General features: G+C 41.5%; 1 protein-coding gene across 2 annotated transcripts in view; it reads right to left on the bottom strand.

Annotated features, from left to right (window-relative positions):
- Window positions 1–18,577, bottom strand: part of LOC307260812 (glucocorticoid receptor-like) — a 61,611-nt gene extending 43,034 nt beyond the window's left edge. Inside the window, exons 1-2 of one of the 2 annotated variants that reach the window (XM_080041146.1) lie at window positions 18,074–18,577; window positions 14,819–16,130 (exon numbers count right to left, since the gene is read on the bottom strand). In XM_080041146.1, coding sequence (XP_079897272.1) covers window positions 14,819–16,128 — 1,310 coding nt within the window. In that variant the 5' untranslated portion in view covers window positions 16,129–16,130; window positions 18,074–18,577. Of the gene's footprint in view, window positions 1–14,818; window positions 16,138–18,073 lie in introns of both variants that reach the window. The other variant, XM_080041145.1, reaches the window with a different exon arrangement.
- Window positions 18,578–20,365: the final 1,788 nt, after the last annotated feature.

The following is a 20,365-nucleotide window of genomic DNA, read 5'->3' on the forward strand; positions in this document are numbered from 1 at the left end:
ATTAATGGAAAGTAATGGCTGCTTTAAAGAATAATCTCCATGTTTACGTGTGATCTATGGACCCTTTTGAGCCAAACAGGGCAACCTATAGATCCAAGCAGTTAAATCATGGTTGTTTGTGGTGCATTCAAGGTGTTCTTGAGAGGCCGATGCCAGCCCTCAAAAAAGGTTTACTGCTATACAGTCTGCTCCAATACAGCTGTTTAAAGTTGTTACATAATGCTGCTGGCTAGCTTCCAAGACAGAGAAGAAGCACATGAAAGAAACAGATATGGAGGAGCTGTAAATTGTCCATGACCAACGTCTTACCAAACGGCTTCAACCGGTCATCAAGTAAAGCGCGTACACATACCGTCATACTCATAACTGAATGTGTACACATTTCCACATATATTTCCCCCAGTTGCTGCTTTCTGCTACAACTTTCCTCAAAGATAATGGACACAGTATAAGATGAGAGAAGACCAGACCTATAGCCTGCAAGTTCAGGAAGCTAGTGAAACACTAAGCTAATGTTCCACTATGAGCAAACGTGCTACTTGTTCAGAATTAGTCACACTGGTGCTGTGCATTTTTGTACAACGCAATATAACTTCTGGGCATTCAAGTTCAAGTAAGACCATACCTTTCTTTTTTTAACCAGTGTATTAAAAGCCCAATTGCACTCTGTTGCAGGTCGAGGATGAAAAACGAGACATTAAAGTGGAACTAATGCAAAGCAGCTGACAGCCAGTCAGATAATATTAAATCCAACAACACATGTACTGTAGCTTTTTTCACATGATTATGGGTAATAGCCATCATTCTAGATTATTCCAATTAGGAGAACGAGGTCCTTTGGGGTCACCAGCTATGGGCTATCTGGTTAAGCAGTGCCAGTCTTAGCTGCAGCAGGATGCATGAAAAGTGCCAGCTTTTCACAACACAAGGCAGTGCCGGGCTGCTCTCCAAGCCAGGATAGATAGATACCTCTTCTCCAAAAGAGAGAAAAGCAAGAGGAAGAAAGAGTTGACGCACTGCTGCTGTGTTGTAATTCAATAGTTTGAATCGCTGGGCCTGGGAAACCGAGGCCACTATTCAAGGTGGAGTGCAGTTTAGAGTTGGTGACAGATCTAGCCATGTGGAGTGATGGCCATAATGATGCGGGGTTCTTCCCACTGCAGGCAGTAGGCACGGCACCACTTCAAAAGCAGCTCAGAATAAACGTACTCTCATTCACAACAGCAGCCTCTACTTTGCCATAATGGCTCAACCGTACCAGTACACAGCATGGAACATAACATTTTCATATAATATCCAGATAAACAATTTGAAATTGGGCTCTTTTTTTAATAGAATTTGTCCCCATATCCCATTTTTAGTTGTGTCCTACTTTATAGTCCGCTACAGTACAACTTTCTCTCACGCAGGGCCTCTTCTCTTCTTCTTATCACTTGAAATTAAGGAGAGAAACCATAAAAAGGGTGTGGAGGGTAAATTATCCATAACACGCGCGTCACAGTAAATGTCACGTGGCTTGATTTATTGCCAGCAATCCGTGAACCTGTTGAGCACGTTTGGCAGAAATAAACCGTGAGCAGCAGTGAATGAAATAGTCACGGCTGCTCTTCCTGTTTCCTGCGTAGCGTCAAACTCTTGGTTTTTTTCAAGGCTTTTTTGACGTGCAGTGATAAATAGGCTGATATGGACAAGGACAAAGTGACTATTTCTCAAGAGGTGACTGTGAGCAATGGAGGATTTATACTGCAATGTTTGGCCTGAGCAGAGAGAAAGTGTGAGTGAGTGAGTGAGTGAGTGAGTGAGTGAGTGAGTGAGTGAGTGAGTGAGTGAGTGAGTGAGTGAGTGAGTGAGTGAGTGAGTGAGTGAGTGAGTGAGTGAGTGAGTGAGAGAGAGGGAGGAAGAGAATGAAGGCAACGAAGCAGAGAGATACTCGAAGAGGCGAAAGAGACGTATAGAAAGTAAGACAGTCTAAGCACGAGACATCAAAGCAGAAATAGAGTCTGGAGGAAAAGGAAGAGGGTAAGGTGTGTGGGTGTGTGTTGGTTATGCAGCCCAACACCTTTGTTAATCACTTCTGTGTTCCGAAAAAACGCAGCAAAACTAAAAGAAGAAAAAAAGTGTGGGTTCATGCTTTTATCATTTGGAATTGGAGCAGAATGTTGATGCAAGCACTGCTACAAACAACCATTATAAATTAATTAAATATTATTATTTTTTTTTATTTACAATCCCACAATTGTAAATTTTTTCAGAGTAACAGTCTATAGCCAGCAGCTCAGACAGGTTCACTGGTGCTTTTAGCTCAATGCAAATGCCAGCATGCTAACATGCTCATACTGACAATGCTAACATGTTGTTTTGTGTCTAATTTTTAAATGATTTAAATTAAGCAGGCCGGATCAAAATTACAATTAAATATTTAACTAATGGCGGAAAGTTGCATTTTATAAAAAGAAAATTGAATAACAAGCGTTATCCCCATATTTGAATTATGGCCAAATTCGAGTTCAGTCATTAAATAAGCAGCAAATATAATCTGGCGAACACATTGCTTCAGCATCCACATAGGTCTATTTCTAACATTACTCTGGCAGAAATAGAATTGGCACACTAACTCACAGCGACGCATTATCACCCCTAGCTAAAGCCCCTTTAAATATAGTAGTTTGTCCTTAGCATTAGCTGTGCTGAAAAAAGACAAACTCCAGACAGAGGGGATTCTATTTTAAAGAATGACAGCATGGTGGCCTAGAGGTGGGTCAATAAAGCCGGACAAGTGAACGACTTGTAGTAGCAAGAAGGAACAGGGTCAATTTTTCAATGTACTTCCATTTTTTTGTCGATGCAGGGACTGGAAAGAAAATCATTCTGCAGTTATTGTATATATACACAATTGTCCAGAAAAAGAGCTCTACTATTGCTCACATGTTGTTTCAGATGATTCATCGGAAACTGAGCGGATCCAAACTCTAGTGGTAAGAGAAAGAGAATGCCAGAAATTGAGAGAGACATTTTAAAAAGGGGTAAGACCGACCGATTTATGACCACATCAATCCCTGCAGCAAATGTGTCATTCACAGACGGCAGTTAGTGATAAACACAGTGACAGTCAACACAATTTAGACAAAAGTATACGCGAACACCGTCGCCACATCCACAGTCGTTGTTCTTTTAAAATTCCTTATTGCACGAAGACAGATCTGTCTTTTTATCCTGTTCTCCTGTAACCCATTGTTTATTTTTACAACAAATCAATCAGTTTTTCTTAAATCCTAAAATCAGAAACCTACAGTACGTAGTTCTTGTTAAGTTACCCGCCTTCTTCATTTTGTGATCTTTAGATTGTGTGGTAAGGGTTTCCCTTCATTATGTGTGTTTTTCTTTTGTTGCCATATATAAAGCCTCTGGATGAAGTGGACACCGTAGTGCACGGCCACTGGAGGAGCATGGTACATTAAAAGCTTGGGAAAAGTGCTTTCCCAGCAAACCACAACATCTCAAGTGCTTCCCAATGTTGACTTTGGAAAACCCAAATGAAGACTAGATGTCCCTTACAAGCGGGCATACGGCAATGGTCTGGGCAAGGCAGCCATTTAGTAGATTTAGATTGTTTAGATTAGCATTTTTCCAGAATTGTTGAACTAAACAATGGTAAAAAAATTGTAATGTATACTTCTACTGCGGTTTGCCTACGAAAGAGCAGTCTGAAAACAGTACCATGTTTCCTAAAGAAAATGTGTAATATGAAACAATTGACAGCACAGTTGACAACTCAGGCAGTTTACTATTTGTTCCACAAAGCTGAAAAGCTGAGAAGACCCTGACATTGCCTTTAACTTGCTAACTTGTAGCGCATTTCAATTTCTGGATGGAGTTAGGTTCGAAGCAGTAGCTTAACAAAAACACAATAAAAAGTGGGTCACCGAGGACTATGAAGGCTGGACCTGTACTGAATCTGATTAATGGCCAATTTGACCAAGGGAAAATGAGGCCATTAGCAAGTTTTCCTTTGAACCAGCTTGCATGGATCATAGGATTACACAAGGTGTAAGTCTAAATGACAGCTTTTTTTTTGGGGGGGTGGGGGGAGAGTTATGTTTGCCTCCACATGTACAGTAACCTTTGTCGGGTAAATTATTCACTGGTCTATGGCACAAGGTCCTCTGCGTCTGGTGACAACCTATGCCATAGCCAGCTGTACACATGCAGCTATCAGGGCTATAAATGCATACTGAGGTGTGTTCTTTGTGTGTGTATATGGGTGCATATTATCTACACATGCTGAAGTGGAAATACAGAAGAATAAAACAATTCAAATGTTCAATAGGTCTGATGCAAACACATGCTAATTAAACACATTAAAACATGATGTCAATGTGAGCTGAACAATCTACCTACTTCAACATCAGTAGCAATCAATTCATCAAGTGTCTCCCACTGTAACAGGTAGAATGCTGCTAGCTGCCATAGGGGTCTGAACCTGTGGCCTCCTGCTGACCGTTTCCCTGGTTACTCCGCCACCCTGCTGACTCTGCTCAAGTGGAGGGAAGGTTACTAACCCTTGGTTCTTCAAAAGCAAACCAGCAGTGGAGCAAATGGATCACGCAAAGTCCCTCCATTTTAAAGCCCCTACTCGTACAGACCATCGTTATACTTGGACTTCATGTAGCCAAGGAAACGACAAAAGATTGATTATCAGAGGTCAGATAGCAGACCAAAATTGTGTTAACCAAGTGAGAATCCATTACTCTCTTTCAAAACCCTTCACTTTGTGGGGGAAGATAAACAGGTGAACTAACAGTGATCCCTGAACCTTGGCAATGGAACCCAGGCACACCCGCGTCCTGGACTACTTTTCCTATTCATTCCGATCACGAACATCGAGAAGGCTGGGGACGTGTGGACAAAAAAGTATTCACGTATTCTTTCAACGGATTAAGGGCATTCCTCTCCCTGCTCACACTGGAAGGAGGGATTAAAAGGTGATCGTATCTGTGTCAGATAAGAACAGAAGAAAAACAATGACAACAACCCACATTTAGGCAGAGAGGCCGCACAAAAACAAACAGAGCAACACACTATCTAAGTTTGCTAAGCACAGCAGTACTGACGGACACAGACAAAAAGGCACAGAGCCCAATTACTCTAAAGGTGTTTTAATAGTAACTGGACAGCAGTGAAAGCCAGGATATTCCACTAAATTGATTCATTGATCAGAAAACAAGTCGGGACACATCAGTGAATTAACAGAACCTTGAAAAGAAAACATGACACTTACAAAGTGTTGTTAAAACGCTTTGCATTCCAGCAGGAGGCTTCTATTTGTCTTGGCTCCAAAGTCATAAAAGACAAAATGCACCAATGTTTTTGCGCTTGTTTCTTAATCCACTCAAACACAGATAATGAAAACATATTTGTCACGCAAGAAGAGGAATGCAGAAAGATGGCAGAGAGCGGAAAAGAATGTCAAGACTTACAGTAGCAGGAGTGTGGGATATTCATTAAAAAAACCTGATGAGGGATTTGTTTGTGTTCAACTTTTTAAAAATGAATGTTAAGACTGTCTGTTTTCATTGCATTATACAATCATTTAAGCTGCTTAGAGGCTCTGCTATTTTTTTGGGATTTTGATGCATGTTGTAGGAGACATTTTTGTGCATGAAAGAGAGCAAAGTGGAAAATAAAGCTTTTCTGTTTGGTGTTTGCGGCGAGGGGCATAGCTTACCACCTCCACTTACCAATTTCCTGGGGAAAACCCTGATGTTACCTATGCCAACACCTATAGCTTTTTGTTTGGGTTAGATGTTACTGTTGCTGCTGAGTTTTTCATGTGTTTCAGCAAGGTACAATAGATAGAGATAGATGGATAACTACTGTATTCTCCCCCAAAGGGAAATTGCATTATTTCATAAAAATAAACTCTCATACTTTTTTTAAATGTTAGGCGAACACTCAAATCAGTCACAACGTCTGATCACAGAGTATCAACCTTATTTGTAAGAATGTATAGGATTTTAAGGGGCAACATCATGAGCCATTAAACGTGCTAGACTCCACACTTCCTGCTTCCTGGTAGAGTTGTTGCCAAACATAACAAACTCAATCCACTTGTTTATGAAGCTACAGTGAGTCAGTTGAGTCGGGGGTATATTTGTGCTCACTCCTGACGTATCCGAGCACAGTTTGCCCACACAATTGATCATGAAAACAAACAGACCATATTATCCCTGTCCTGTTGTCAGTTTATGGTCCAACTGTTGCAAGCTGAGCTATAGGGTAAACTGGTAAGTATAGGCCATATTAATTATGACATGAGCAGCACTATTCACTCACAGGAACTGTAAACATAGTGCAGAAAGCCATCATATAATTTGTTAGACGTGGAATTAATCCTTCTCGAGTTATCCAGCAAGGATTTCTTACTCTATTCTGAGTATTGGTTGTCTGATTCTGCGCCAAAGAAATTCCTCCCAGTTACTGTAGCTCCACCGATCATACACAACCATCACATGCTGTGCAATGAGGCAGTTGTGAGTGCAATGTGTTTGTCTGTCCATATGGCAAAGTAGGTGGGTGTAATGTGTTGACATTAAAGATGGCAAATATGTGTTTATCTGAATCCGTACAACTGTGGCTGCTTCACAGTGGCAAATAGTAGAGAATTTTTCAAAGAATACTAAGCGATATGCCATTCACCAAAATGAATGCTTGGATTTTAATTGAATGGTTCTTTTTAATCAGCATTTCTGATAACACATAGCTTTTATCACGAGACCAAAGCACCATATCCTACAGAATACACCTGATGACTGGGAAAACTAGATCTGCTTGTAAAGACAAGGAGAATATGTTTTAAAGCCCCAGAAATAAAAGTAAGTATATGGACCTTGGGAAAATAAAAATAATAAAAAAGCATTTTGGTGACGGATGAACTGTGACTATGCACACTTACGGCAATTAAACTATTAAACTAAAGTTCTGTACACGGAACGGACCGACTAATGTATATTCAACCTGGTACAGTGAAAAATTAGAAAATTGTTAGATCCACCTAAAAAAAAGAATCTTCAACCTCCACAAATTAATTCGTTTTTTTTAAATGAAATTAATTTTAGAAAGGTTTTTAAGTGAGTGAAGCACGTTCTTTCTTTTGTGTTTGACCTTGTTGTTGTTGTTGCTGTCTCTGTGTGTTTTAGCGGGATGTGGATGAGCAGAAACACACCATGAAAAACTATACAGTATGAGGTAACAGGAAACAGGGCAATGTCTTAATAACACAACAAACCCCATGCAACTTTGGGAATTAACTGCGTTGATTCAATAGATTTCTGAGAATACCTTCAAGAAATAGCACTAATTGTAGGACTGTTGTATCTTCAGCATCGTTAGGGTCTTTCTGACTGTTTTTAAATATATTTCATTTCATGTTTTTGTAGTGAATAAGAGGGCTTGCTCTGTCTCACAGGTTAAATAAGTCATGTGGCCCGTGACATTGGCCTTGAATATGCTCATGACACCTAACACGGGCGTAGACACGCCTGCAGCCACCAAAACAGCCTTAAAAAAGAAACAGCTTGGCTGCTAAGAGGCCTAGCCCTCCTTTGGCTCTCTGCACTTCAGTGACCCAAGCCAGACCGACATCAAAGACTCAGTACAGTAGGCTCCAAAGCAGGGGAGGGGGTAGAGGGGGCCGAGGCAGAGACAAGGAAGAAAGAATGGGGAGAGAGTGAATGAAAGAGCATCTTGTTAGGAAATGTGTCCTGGCCGATGATCAGAGATGACACATCCACTCTGAATACAGGCCACAAAGCCTCTTCTAGGAGGAGTAGCAACAGTGAGTCAGCTTCCATTTCAAGTTAGAGACGGCGTCTTTGAAAATATGAATTAACACAAACCCTTAGGAGTCATCCAAGGTTTCCCAAAAAAGTGTCAGCGCAATTCAGAACAACATTTCTTCACTCCAGGATGTACAGTAATAGCATTATTAGGTAATAATCACACAGGCATCACAGAGCCTTTCCACACACTCATGTATCCCGGATGTTTATGTCCAAGATGAACATGCAGAGGCCTATCTGGCTAATCCTGAGAACAAAATGTTCCATACGTCTTTGCAACATAATAAAAATGTGTGCGGGGGGGAAACTGGAAAGTGGTCATTAAACATCAAGAGATGCAAGAGCAGTGAAATGAAGCCTAGCATAAAGCAAAGGTTAAACCTATTAAGCAACAGGAATGAGCAATGTGGATTGAGGTTGGCATAATCTTCCAGATTACAAGTTCAGGAAAGTGTGTGTGAGTGTGACCTAGTTTCAGTGTTGGACAGAAACATGTTAGGGGGGGGGGGCTACTACACCACCACCACAAGAGCCTTCCCATGTTGTAGGGTTTTGGGTGATATCTTTACAATCAATATTGAAATCCCTTGTATATTGCCATTTATCGCAATTCAATACATATGTGTACAATCCCAAGATGTAAATATTCAAGTTGATGCTCTGTCCAATAAAGTACATGCCCCTGCTATTAATTACTATGACATGAGTAGTATAAAATAAGCTGGAGTTTTCTTTCTTGAAATGATGTGGCTTGTTATTATTATTTAATTATCACAAATGTTTATTTAAGTGACAGATTGCAATTCCCTTCAAATCAGTAACCCAGTTCGGCTTTAGGGTGTTTTCACTTCAGTAACCTGGTAGCCGCAACTAAAAATAAAAATCCAACAATGTGTCTGTAACTCCTGCTAATGATATATCCAGTCACATGCAGTTGCCACATGCCAGAGAGCATACACTAAATGAGAGCTACACCCAAACCAAGCTTTGAATGTAGCTGAGGGGAAATTAGAATATTAATCCTCATACAATGCATCATCGTAATGACCATCATTATTAACCTTTTTAATTTTCATTCATGGTAAACGCCCAAACAGTGCTAAAAATAATCCATCGTTAAAACTCATGTTTATGTGTTAGAGGCCGTTCATTTTGTTCAGAGGCCTTATTCTGCAGTTTCCATCAAGGAGAAAGTCCAGGCATGTCTTGCACTGGGATCGGACTATATGAGCCGTTGGTTGCAAGGTTGCAACACACAATATACAATCATATGAAAAAGTTTGGGAACCCCTCTCAGCCGGCATTATAATTGACTCTGCTTTCACAAAAAAAATATAAAAGTGGTATGTCTTTAATTTACCAGGAACAGCTAAGTACTGGGATGTTTTCCAAACAAAGATTTTTTGAAAAGCAGTATTTGGTTGTATGAAATAAAATAAAATGTGAAAAACTGGCTGTGCAAAAATATGGGTACCCTTGTGGTTTTGTTGATTTTAATGCATGTAACAGCATGTAAAACTGATGAATTTAAACACAAAGTTGGTTGGATTATGTTGTTAAGACTTGAACCTCATAGAAATGTCTGTTTAATCATGAGAAAATGTATTGTAGGTGCCTAAATGCAAGTTGCACTTCTCTTTGACTCTCTGCTGAAGTGAGACAGAATGGGATCATCAAAACAGCTCCCAAAAGATCTTAAAAACAAAGATTATTCATTATCATGGTTTAGGGGAAGGCTACAAGAAGCTTTCCCAAAGGTTTCAATTGTCAATTTCTACTGTAAGGAACATTGTCAGGGAATGGAAGGACACAGGCACAGTTGCAGTTAAACCCAGGTCTAGCAGACCAAGAAAAGTACAAGAAAAGTACAAGAGCGGCATATGCGGCGGATTGTGAGAATGGTTGCACACAACCCAAAGATCACCTCCAAAGACCTGCAAGAACATCTGGCTGCAGATTGTGTATCTGTACATGGTTCAACAAATCAGTGCAATTTGCACCAAAACATCTGTATGGCCAGGTGATGAGAAGGAAGCCCTTTCTGCGCCCACGCCACAGATACAGTTGCATGGAGTATGCAAAAGCTAATTTAGACAAGCCAGATTCATATTGGAAGAAAATGCTTTGGACTGATGAGACAAAAATTAAGTTATTTGGTCTTTATAAAAAGCAGATGTTTTGGTGCAAATTGCGCTGAATTGTTGAACGATGTACAGATACACAATCTGCAGCCAGATGTTCTTGCAGGTCTTTGGAGGTGATCTGTGGGTTGTGTGCAACCATTCTCACAATCCTCCACCTATGCCGCTCCTGTTTTTTTCTTGGTCTGCCATGCCTGGGTTTAACTGCCACTATGCCTGTGTCCTTCCATTTCCTGACAACGTTCCTTACAGTCGAAATTGACAATTGAAACCTTTGGGAAAGCTTCTTGTAGCCTTCCCCTAAACCATGACAATGAACAATCTTTGTTTTTCAGATCTTTTGGGAGCTGTTTTGATGATCCCATTCTGTCTCACTTCAGCAGAGAGTCAAAGAGAAGTGCAACTTGCATTTAGGCACCTAAAATACATTTTCTCATGATTAAACAGACATTTCTATGAGGTTCAAGGCTTAACAACATAATCCAACCAACTTTGTGTTTAAAGTCATCAGTTTTACATGCTGTTTCAGGCATTAAAATCAACAAAACCACAAGGTTACCCACATTTTTGCACAGCCAGTTTTTCACATTTTATTTTATTTCATACAACCAAATACTGCTTTTCAAAAAATCTTTGTTTGGAAAACATCCCAGTACTTAGCTGTTCCTGGTAAATTAAAGACATACCACTTTTATATTTTTTTTGTGAAAGCAGAGTCAATTATAATGCTGGCTGAGAGGGGTTCCCAAACTTTTTCATATGACTGTAAGTCAGGTTGTTCCTCTTTATGTTTTGTTTTGTCTAAAATAGTTAAAATGTCCCTTTGGAATAACATGCTATATTAATATTTAAAATATGTTGTTGTAGCTATGTAGGTAAATCAAAACTTTGAACACCAAAGATTTACATGTTGAAGAACATTACATGCATAGTATTCCTGCAGGACCTGTACAGTGGTTTTCTGTGTTAAAGTAAACATTGAAGCCCCTCATGCTAAAGAGACCTATATCCATGCTAGATCAGGCTTTCAATGAAAAGTTTGCACCCAAAGGTGTCTGTGTGTGTGTGTGTGTGTTCCCGTTTGCATAACATCTTGGCTTGTAGAGCTCTGTGAAATATGGAAAGCTCTTATGGGCCCCATCAGGGGTGAATAGGTGAGAAGAAAAATATGACAGTCTAAGCAGAAAGAGGCAGCGGCAGAGCACAGCAGAGCAGATCGGTACACGTGGCCTCCCAGCATCCCTGTGTACACACACACATGCACGCACACACACACACACACACACACACACACACACACACACACTCGGAAACACACAAACACACACACGCAGTCTGCCTTGCCAGCGACGGCTCTGCTTCGGCACAAACATGGCACAGAAGGGAAGAATTTAAATCGACTTTGAAACCCCTTCTTACTGCCAGTATGAATTTGAAAAATTAAAAGATTAGATTTTAAATGAAGCATCAAAAAGATGAAATGATGAACAGGCATTACATAAAGAAAGCAATGCATTGTATAGTTTAATGGATCTCTGCTGCATGTAACAAAGATGTTATGAAGTATACTTAAAATGAATGAAATAAAGCCCAAGTAAAATACTTTATACATCTACTTAAATAATAAAGGATTATCCTGCTGTGTTACTAATTGTAAAGAATGTTTCAAGGTCCTCGTTTAACCCTGGGCATGAGGCAACAACATGTAGTCTATTTGATCATCGGTTATATAACTAGGGGGCTTGAGCCAGGCAACGTGATCGGGCCAAGTTGTTTTCCAACTGTGGTGAAAATTCCCATGGATCGGCTAGGTGGGCTTGATGATGTACAGCATAGAACATGCATTTGCTAACGCTAACTCATGTGGTAACCACAGGGAGCCAGTCTCAGTTTTGAGATGTTATCCCTTTGAGACACATACTGTGTACTGTACATAATAAAATGTTATCTAATGCATCAGCTTCTAATGTGCAGTGTGGCTTCATCAGTGTGTATGGTGCTGTGTCAAGAGAGGTGCTGGGTTCATTACATTGCTATTTTACACTTACATTGCATTATAGTGTGTACAGCTCCTACCGATTTCTTTTTACTTATCTATGCACTGTTAAAATGCCCAATGCACTTAGTGTCTATCATAACAGACAGTATGCATTTTAAACATTAACACACATGTAATGTGATGCAAATACGAAACAAATAGTCAGTCAAGCAATTATTCATCGTAAAGAATATTAACCTGCAACTATTTTCACAACAGATAATTGGTCCAAATATTCTCAAGCAACAAGTTGCTATGTACAGTAATGAATAAAATAAGAATTGTGATATGGATGAGATGAAGTAAATGTGATGTTGTAGAAATTCACTTAGTAGTCAATGAGTACATCTAGAGCATTATCCCTTCAAAGAACAAGATCAAGGACAAGAGAATTTAAGAATGATTTGCCAACGTTGCACGTTTGTTGGATCATTTGGTGATTCAGGTTTGTTTTTGTCCTGTTTTTAAGTTGAGTTGAATCATTTGCATTGCACAGTTTAGAAGTCACACAGTGCCACGCATCAGAGAAACACCATATGAAAACACACGCCATCATGCTGGTGTGCCAGACAACAACAAAACAGGATGTAGCCCTGGTATAACGGCACTGTGTCACAGATTCTTGGCATTACAAAATGTAGTTAAAAACAACAACAACAACAACAACAACAACATATACTGCTTGTTGTTTGATTCAATTAACAAGTGATAAAACACCAGATTGCAAATTGCCCAACCAAAAAAAAAAAAAAAAAAAAAACACTTCATGGAGCAGCTTATTTGAAAAAGCAGCTAATTAGGCTCTCTTTTGTCAACCAAGACTTGTCATCAGTGTTTGTGGCAGCAATAACGTCTGCTATAATATATTCTATGTAAAGAAAGGGAGTTACGAACAGTTTGCACTTAGAAAGGATGACAAAAGAGCCTTTCCATAGGTTTAAATGAATTACCAGCACAACAACAATATCAGTGTGACAGCAGGGAGATAACGGTCGCTGATAGTACCCATGTTCATCTTTGACTTGTTTACAAAAGCAAGCTTGAGCCAAACACCTCAATTGGCTCTTTCAGAAGGACAGTACTGACTCACATTATTACATGCGCATTAATCAATCACCATGTTGTGATCTGCCCATTCAAGCTGTGCTCTGAAAAGGAGCTCATAAAACAGCGGCCTGGGCAGTTATCAGATAGTATAGGCTACTTCCAGGCGTTTCTAGCAGACGCCACCCATTCTCAAGGTGCCGCAGCATCCTTAAAGACCTACTTCACCAGTGGGAATATGAAGGTGTATTGGACTCTGAGATCCTAGTATAAATGAGCAAAGAGTGTTTAAATCGGTTCATCCTAGCCTGAGAAAAGGCAGAAAGAGTGTTTATGGTCTCACTGTCTAAACCTACATTTTACAGCCCCCAATTCTGGGGATTCAGCATTTTTTTTCTTCGTATCTGATTCTCAAGCAGCCAAAGTTTGAAAAAAAACTTTAATTATAATAAATTATAATAATTCAAGACGGGAAATGTTTTTTAGACAAACTGTATCTTTCAGGAGATAATCAACATCTCAACTCTCACTTCCTTATTCATCAGTATTTATTTTGCCATCCTGGCTCCTCGTAACCTGGCAACTATTTGACGTATTCATTACCTTTCCGCATGTCCACCTCCTCTGATAATAACCCTGTAAAACAAAGGAGGATTTATATTTTTTCTTTTGTCATGGCCTTCTTAAAATGGGACCTAATGCCATTGTGGTTGAACTGGCAGAATGTTTCTCCTGCTATGTCTGCCTGCTGGAGTTGCTGAACGTCAGTAGCCCTAGACCCCAGGGTGCTACCACTTCCTCCATTAAATAAATGTCGCAGACAAACCTTTAACAACACCTTGGCAATATCTTTTGTGTGGCAGGAGTATTGAAGTGATGTTTTCTATTGAGCTAGAATCACACCATAATACACGGAAGGCTTTCACTTCCCAAAAGCCCACTCAAGATGTCCTGCAGGGAGCTGAAGTGCCCTGATACATAACTGCAAACTCGATTTGATTTCAGGAGAATAAACAGTGTATGTGTGTGTGTGTGTGTGTGTGTGTGTGTGTGTGTGTGTGTGTGTGTGTGTGTGTGTGTGTGTGTGTGTGTGTGTGTGTGTGTGTGTGTGTGTGTGTGTGTGTGTGTGTGTGTGTGTGTGTGTGTGTGGCGCCAAAGTGCAAAAAGAAAAAAGCAATATGATTTTTTTTTACAGGAGGATGAGAAAATAGTCTACTTTCTCCGTACTGCCAGGGCTATCTTATGATTCCCATATTTTAAAAAAGCCATTTTACCAAACTGTCACAAATAACAGTTAATATTACTCTTCGCCTCTTCTAAAAACGTGTTAATTTAATATATATATAAAAGCAAGGTTATACTTCACCGGTTCATGGAATTTATTATCAACCACTAAACATGAAGGATTGCTGTGATCAAACCAACAAGTTGCATCCATTAGTGGCATTAAAAGTCTGTGGGTTGTCTTAAAAAAGCAGCAAAGGACGACCAAAAATAACAACAACAGTGTGTACTTCGCTCATACTGCAGCACAGCACAAATCCCCCTCAGCTCCACTTCTGATGCACTGAATGTTTTATGAAATTTCAATAGTGTAGCAAATACTCTCTTAGCACACATATACACAGTCAAGCATACCATGAAAAAATCCAATAAATCCAATCAATTATAAACGAAAGCCGAATGCCGAATCCGCTTACAGACACCATAACAATAAAACAGTAGCTATAGATAAAAGTAACTCCATCGGAACTTACCTGGAGAAAAGGGAGAAGGTAGCCATGGCCGCGGCGGTGGAGAGCCCGTCGTCGTCCGCCCTCTGTTGTCCTGACGACTCTCCGTACCTGCTGCCCCTGGCCCAACCCTCCCCCACCAGAGGCAGGTTTGAATACATGCCTCCAAAGGGCTTCTGGTCTGGCAGGCCCACTGTGGAGGAGGACGGGCTGGCTCTGTAGTGGTAGCCACCGGGCCCTGCACCGACACCCATGGGGCCCCCTCCTCCTCCTCCTCCTCCTCCTCCTCCGTGGAGAGAAGCCATGCCACTCTGGCTCTGGAGACACTGCGACTGACAGAAACCAGCGCCATCTTGTTTCTCCTGTTTGACCACACCGGGCGTGCGGATGTGGATGAAGGAGTCGTCAGGGTCCTTCTCCTCCTTGATCATGACGCTGGAGAGAAGTGTGGCGGGCGGCTGCTGCTGCTGCTGCTGGTGGTGGTGGAGCTGCTGCTGCTGCTGCTGCTGTTGTTGTTGTTGTTGTTGTTGTTGTTGTTGTTGTTGTTGTTGCTGCTGCTGGTGCTGTAGAAGGTGGTGCTGGTGATGTATGGGGTGTTGCTGCTGGTCCCTGCCTCCGTTCACGGTGTTACGGTTTACTCCGTTCCCCATGAGGGACTTTGTTTCCTTAAGCAAGTCACCGACGGGACCGCCACCAGCGACCCTGCCATCATGTAGAATGTTATCCAGGTTGGCCACTTCCGAATCCAACTCAAAGTCGGTGATCTCCGGCAGAGTGCTGGGAAGGTCCAGGTCCTGCCAGATCTCGGTGTCCTCGATGAGGCGGCTGCCGTTGCCGTCCAGGTCGCACGGGCCCTGGCCATAGCCCTCCAAGTCTTTATCCAGGGAGTAGTTCCCCTCCTGCTTGATGTGCTGGGGAAAGAGGTCGGGCAGAGGGAGGTTGCCCAGGACGGAGCTGTCGGAAGTGCTGATGACAGAGGTGGACGTCCGGTCCAGATCGGAAATGCTCTGTTTCAGCATGGACAAGTTGTCCTCCATAGTGAATAATACGCCGATATCCTGCTCTTTCTGCATGCGGATGCTTTTATCCTCCTTCATGTCCGAGCCTTCGCGGAGGACACGGTGCTCAAAGATGCCCGTGAGTTCCCTCTGCTCCTTGGTCCCACCACCCTGTCCGTTTGGGGCCAGCGTGGACCCGGGGCCCGGCAGGTGCATGGTAGTAGTAGTATGCTGGAGCAGTGAACCAGCTGTGTCTCTGCCCACTCCAGCTCCCGTCTCCCCAAATGTCAGGCCGTCGTCTCGATTACCGTTGTGCTTCAGTCCACTCTGATCCATTGCTTTATCCTGACAGGACAGTGAAGGTGAGTCAGAGAGTTCACACAACACACAGACAAAACACACCCACGCACGCACCCACACACACACACACACACACACACACACACACACACACAGTGAGAGAGAGAAAAATAAGGAGAAGAAACCAGGTTAGAATATAGAAAAAAGATGAATGCTGGATAGGATGAGACATACACAGTAGCTAGTCCAGAGGAAACTATCAGAAAGCTTACTGAAATAGGGATATTTTACAGAAAGCGTCTTGAAACATCTGCTTAACAAATGTGTTATGGTGCAGTTTAAAAGCACTGTCGCTGCAAGGCTCACATCTACCATAGCGCCTCTCTACGCTATTCTCTATTCTCTGTTTTTACATTGAATGTGTTAAGAAATTACAGCAGCTGGATGAAACCAGCCATGTCCTCCTCTCATATTACATAATAAAAATACTATAATGTTCATTTTTTTCTTTCTTTGAACTGTGCCCTCCTCTCTCAAGCCTTAAAAAGTTGCGAGACATGCCCAGGCAAAACTTGCGTTGGAGCCAGTGCACTGACAGTCGCTCATAGAGACAAGCATGTGTGCAACAACATACAGCTGTCGAAATAGATTAAACCGCAATGGGCCTCTGGGGCATTTGGAACAGTCACCATTAACTGTCTGTCTTCTTTGTTTCCAAACGAGAAACAATTGAAAATCCTCTCAAAACTCCATTTTCAAAATTAGAAATAAACCGATTAAATGAAAGAATGTGAGTGAAATAACCCAAAAATCACGTGGCAGCAACCTGTGCAAAGTGAATCTTTAATACATGTATAGGTCCTGCAGCTCAGTATCTGTTGATCATTGACAGTGATAGCCATATCTGGAAGGGCAGAAATGAACTGTAACCAAGGGAGCTGTCACGTGCGCCAGCTCTTCTATTTCAAAGTCAGTGCCAGACAGCAAATGCAGATATTACAGATATACAAACGCACACATAGGCCTACGTCGCTCAGAGCATTCTCAACTGTACCATTTAAAGGCAGCAATATGTCAAAATAGAAGTCTATTACCTCAATAAAAACGCATGGTGGAGACTTTAGTGGTGACTGGATAATTTCCTGCGATTGTCTGCTCAATGCAAGTCGCCAATCAGCTCTATTTTTATCATTGTTTTGCCTCAGGCAGCGCATACGGTATGTGGTGCGTGCTATATGGGCAGCGGCGGTTTACAGCCCTTCCTAGGCTGCGCACTATAGATACCGCTGCACTGTGGTGCTTAAAGTAAGGTCCGAGCACTTCTGAGGCTACTGTAGGGCTCCAAAGGGTTTAACTTTTTTTCATTTCAGAAATACATTTATTTTGGTCGAGACTTTCACCTTTCACCATATCCCCGCCTACAGCACAGTACGGATGTGAAGTGTAAACAACAGTGCATCCAGGCCAGGCGACATGGTGGGTGGGACTCACTCTAGTTCAGATTGTTGAATAAACACGTTTTAGATAATGTGATTAAAGGCCTTGTCTGCTGAAGTTGAACAAGAAAAAAAAGTTTGGGGTTTCCTGGCTTGCAATATTGGCCTATACTGTACTTTCCCCAAACCGAACAGCACACCGCAGTCATTACAGCATTAGTGCAACCTGTTGGCTGCCATGGGAAACTGCACTGATCACACGCCTACGGCAGGAGAAGCTGATAAGCAGCCGCTCCGTGCAAGTTTGTGCAACATTTTTCTATTCTTTTCCACACATGAATATGACCGTTCCTCCGAGCGGTGGAGGCGATCAGTGCCGGCGCATCAACAGTGCAGGGCTGTCAGTGCGCCTACAACGCAGCGCCGGGGACGCTCTCCGTCGGCCTACCTCGGGGGCACGGCCAGTTTTTTTCCCCTCTCTCTCAGTATTTCTCCAGCTATGTTAATGAGAAGACAAGTGGTTTGCATCTAAAACAATTACGTACCTGTGGTGAAGAAGAAAGTGCTCCACGGTTTAGGTCATATCCTGTCAGTCCAAGTTAAAGAAAAAATATAAAAATGTGAGAAATAACGCAACGTCCACACACAGTCCAGACCTTAAATAAACCCCTTCCTTGCAGTATCGCTGGGTGGTGAAATGTCAGCTGGTTCTGTTGCCGCCTCTCCCCCCATATGGCAGGCAAACATCGTCCGGAATATCAACTATTTTAGAACTAAAGTCAACAACGTCGCTGACATGGCTTGGAGCTGGCGAGTGGATCCGTGTGCGCCCCCGTTCCGCCGATCTGTCGATAACTTTTTATTTTATTTTTACGCACGTCGCCGGCAGGAGGCAAAATGAAGTGATCGATTGGGTCAATTGCTCGCGAAAATTCACGATAAATCCGCAATGAGACGACAGATCCGCGGGCGCAATATTCTGCTCTTGCGCCATGAAAACCCGTGAGTATGTTAAAGTTATATAAGACAGCCGTGCTGCCCTGGCGCACTCAACTGCAAACTCTGGCAGAGCATGGCGGACAGTTAGTGAAACTGCGTAAAGATAGATGGCACAACAGGAGCGCCTCTGCCTTGTCCTTTCAGAATAAAAGCTTCGTTGACGTAAATATTTTTACATAATTATCCTAAATCTGGAACAATGATTTGGACGCATCAGTGAAGCCAGTGGCCTGTTCAGCCAACACGGGTGGTGAAAACCAGCCTTTTTGGTGAAGTTTTGATTTTGTCAGCGAGATATTTTCTGCATTCATTTCAAGGCAATACAGCTCTGCTTCCGGTCCCCTTGTGTCTGTCTGTGGCAGTTTGACGCAGCTGCTAGTTTGACACTTGCCGGTGAACGCCCCTCTCCCCACTGAAACTCTCTAGCAGGGGAATCTGTCAAAACGTGTCTCCGTCGGCCACCGCCAACCTCAAGGCATGTTGCGATTCTGGAGCCGGGTATGGGTAGAAAACTGAAGTTCTGCTATAATATCTTTAAACACAACACCGAGCATGGTTATTAGTACAGTATGCCTTAAATTCCTGAACCAAAGTCCCGTTTGGGGGATCTATTTAAGGGTCAAATGAGGTTATAAATGAGGGTAGTCTGAATGTGTCCCAAAAGAGAACACGTTATCATGATTTGGCTACACTCCAAGTTTTCATACGCCATTCTTTAACCCTCAGATATACTTTATCTTTAAAGAAAAATTCCCCACCTTAAAATACCTTAACTTTTTTAAATTATGTTTTACCCCAATTCAATTGAAGAGACGAGGAACCCGGGCTCAAAACACAGCATGTTAAGTGTTAAACTACTATTACAAACACACTACAAACCTAATTGGGGAGCTCAAGTAGGGTGCAGTTTCTTTACTTTTTTCTTTGTTTGCTACATCAGTCAGACTTACATTAGTTCACAGGTTAAGCCCCAAGCTGTAGACATATGCGACTTGTCAGTCTGCTTGAAAGCCAAAGACAATAACATGTACATGGCAGAAAAAAACACACAAAAGCAACATTTCGTAATGTGAAGTAGGAGCTGTGAATATTTAGAATGTTTTTAAATAATGAATCAGTAACACATTATGTTTAGGGTACACAAATCATCATACATTTGTGCCTTAGGCTACTTCATGCATTAAATGAATGACTTCATTCATGTACAGTAGTATGAAGCATCAGTAATCAATGCATGGAACAATACAGTGATGCATCAGCTAAGGTATAATATTTTATAATTATTATTATCAGAATGAGTTATCTTAAATGGTTTAAATAAGAGGGACCAGGTCACCACTTTATTTGAAGGGCAACAGCAATGATGGTGCCATGAAAAATGAATGCTTAGTTAATCATCATTCCAACACTTGGTATTCAATAAATATAGGAATTGGTGTGATGGGTTAAATGATCATCAATAATAATTCAAAGATCATGATGATTGAAATACCTTAAGTTATGCATTATTGAACGTATTGTTCCCATGGTTAATCATGTATGAGCTACCATTAATACTTGTGAATTACTGATAGTTCATGAATTAATCAATTTAAGCATAAAGTCAGGCATGAAGTCATGATGATTCATGTTCCCTTAATATAAGGTGTTACCAATTGATCATCTATCAAAACTGTTGTGAATTAGTCCTCTATTGATAACTTTAATCAAGTCATTTTGCTTCAGGACTATAAGATGCCAAGACACATGCCATTTATTACAAGAAGCCATTAGATGCGCAACATTTTTCTCTATAGACGTCAGTCATGATCTAATAGCATAGTTCAAGAAGTCCCAAA

Source organism: Ammodytes marinus (genome assembly GCF_949987685.1).
Source record: "Ammodytes marinus genome assembly, chromosome: 14".
Classification (NCBI taxonomy): domain Eukaryota; kingdom Metazoa; phylum Chordata; class Actinopteri; order Uranoscopiformes; family Ammodytidae; genus Ammodytes; species Ammodytes marinus.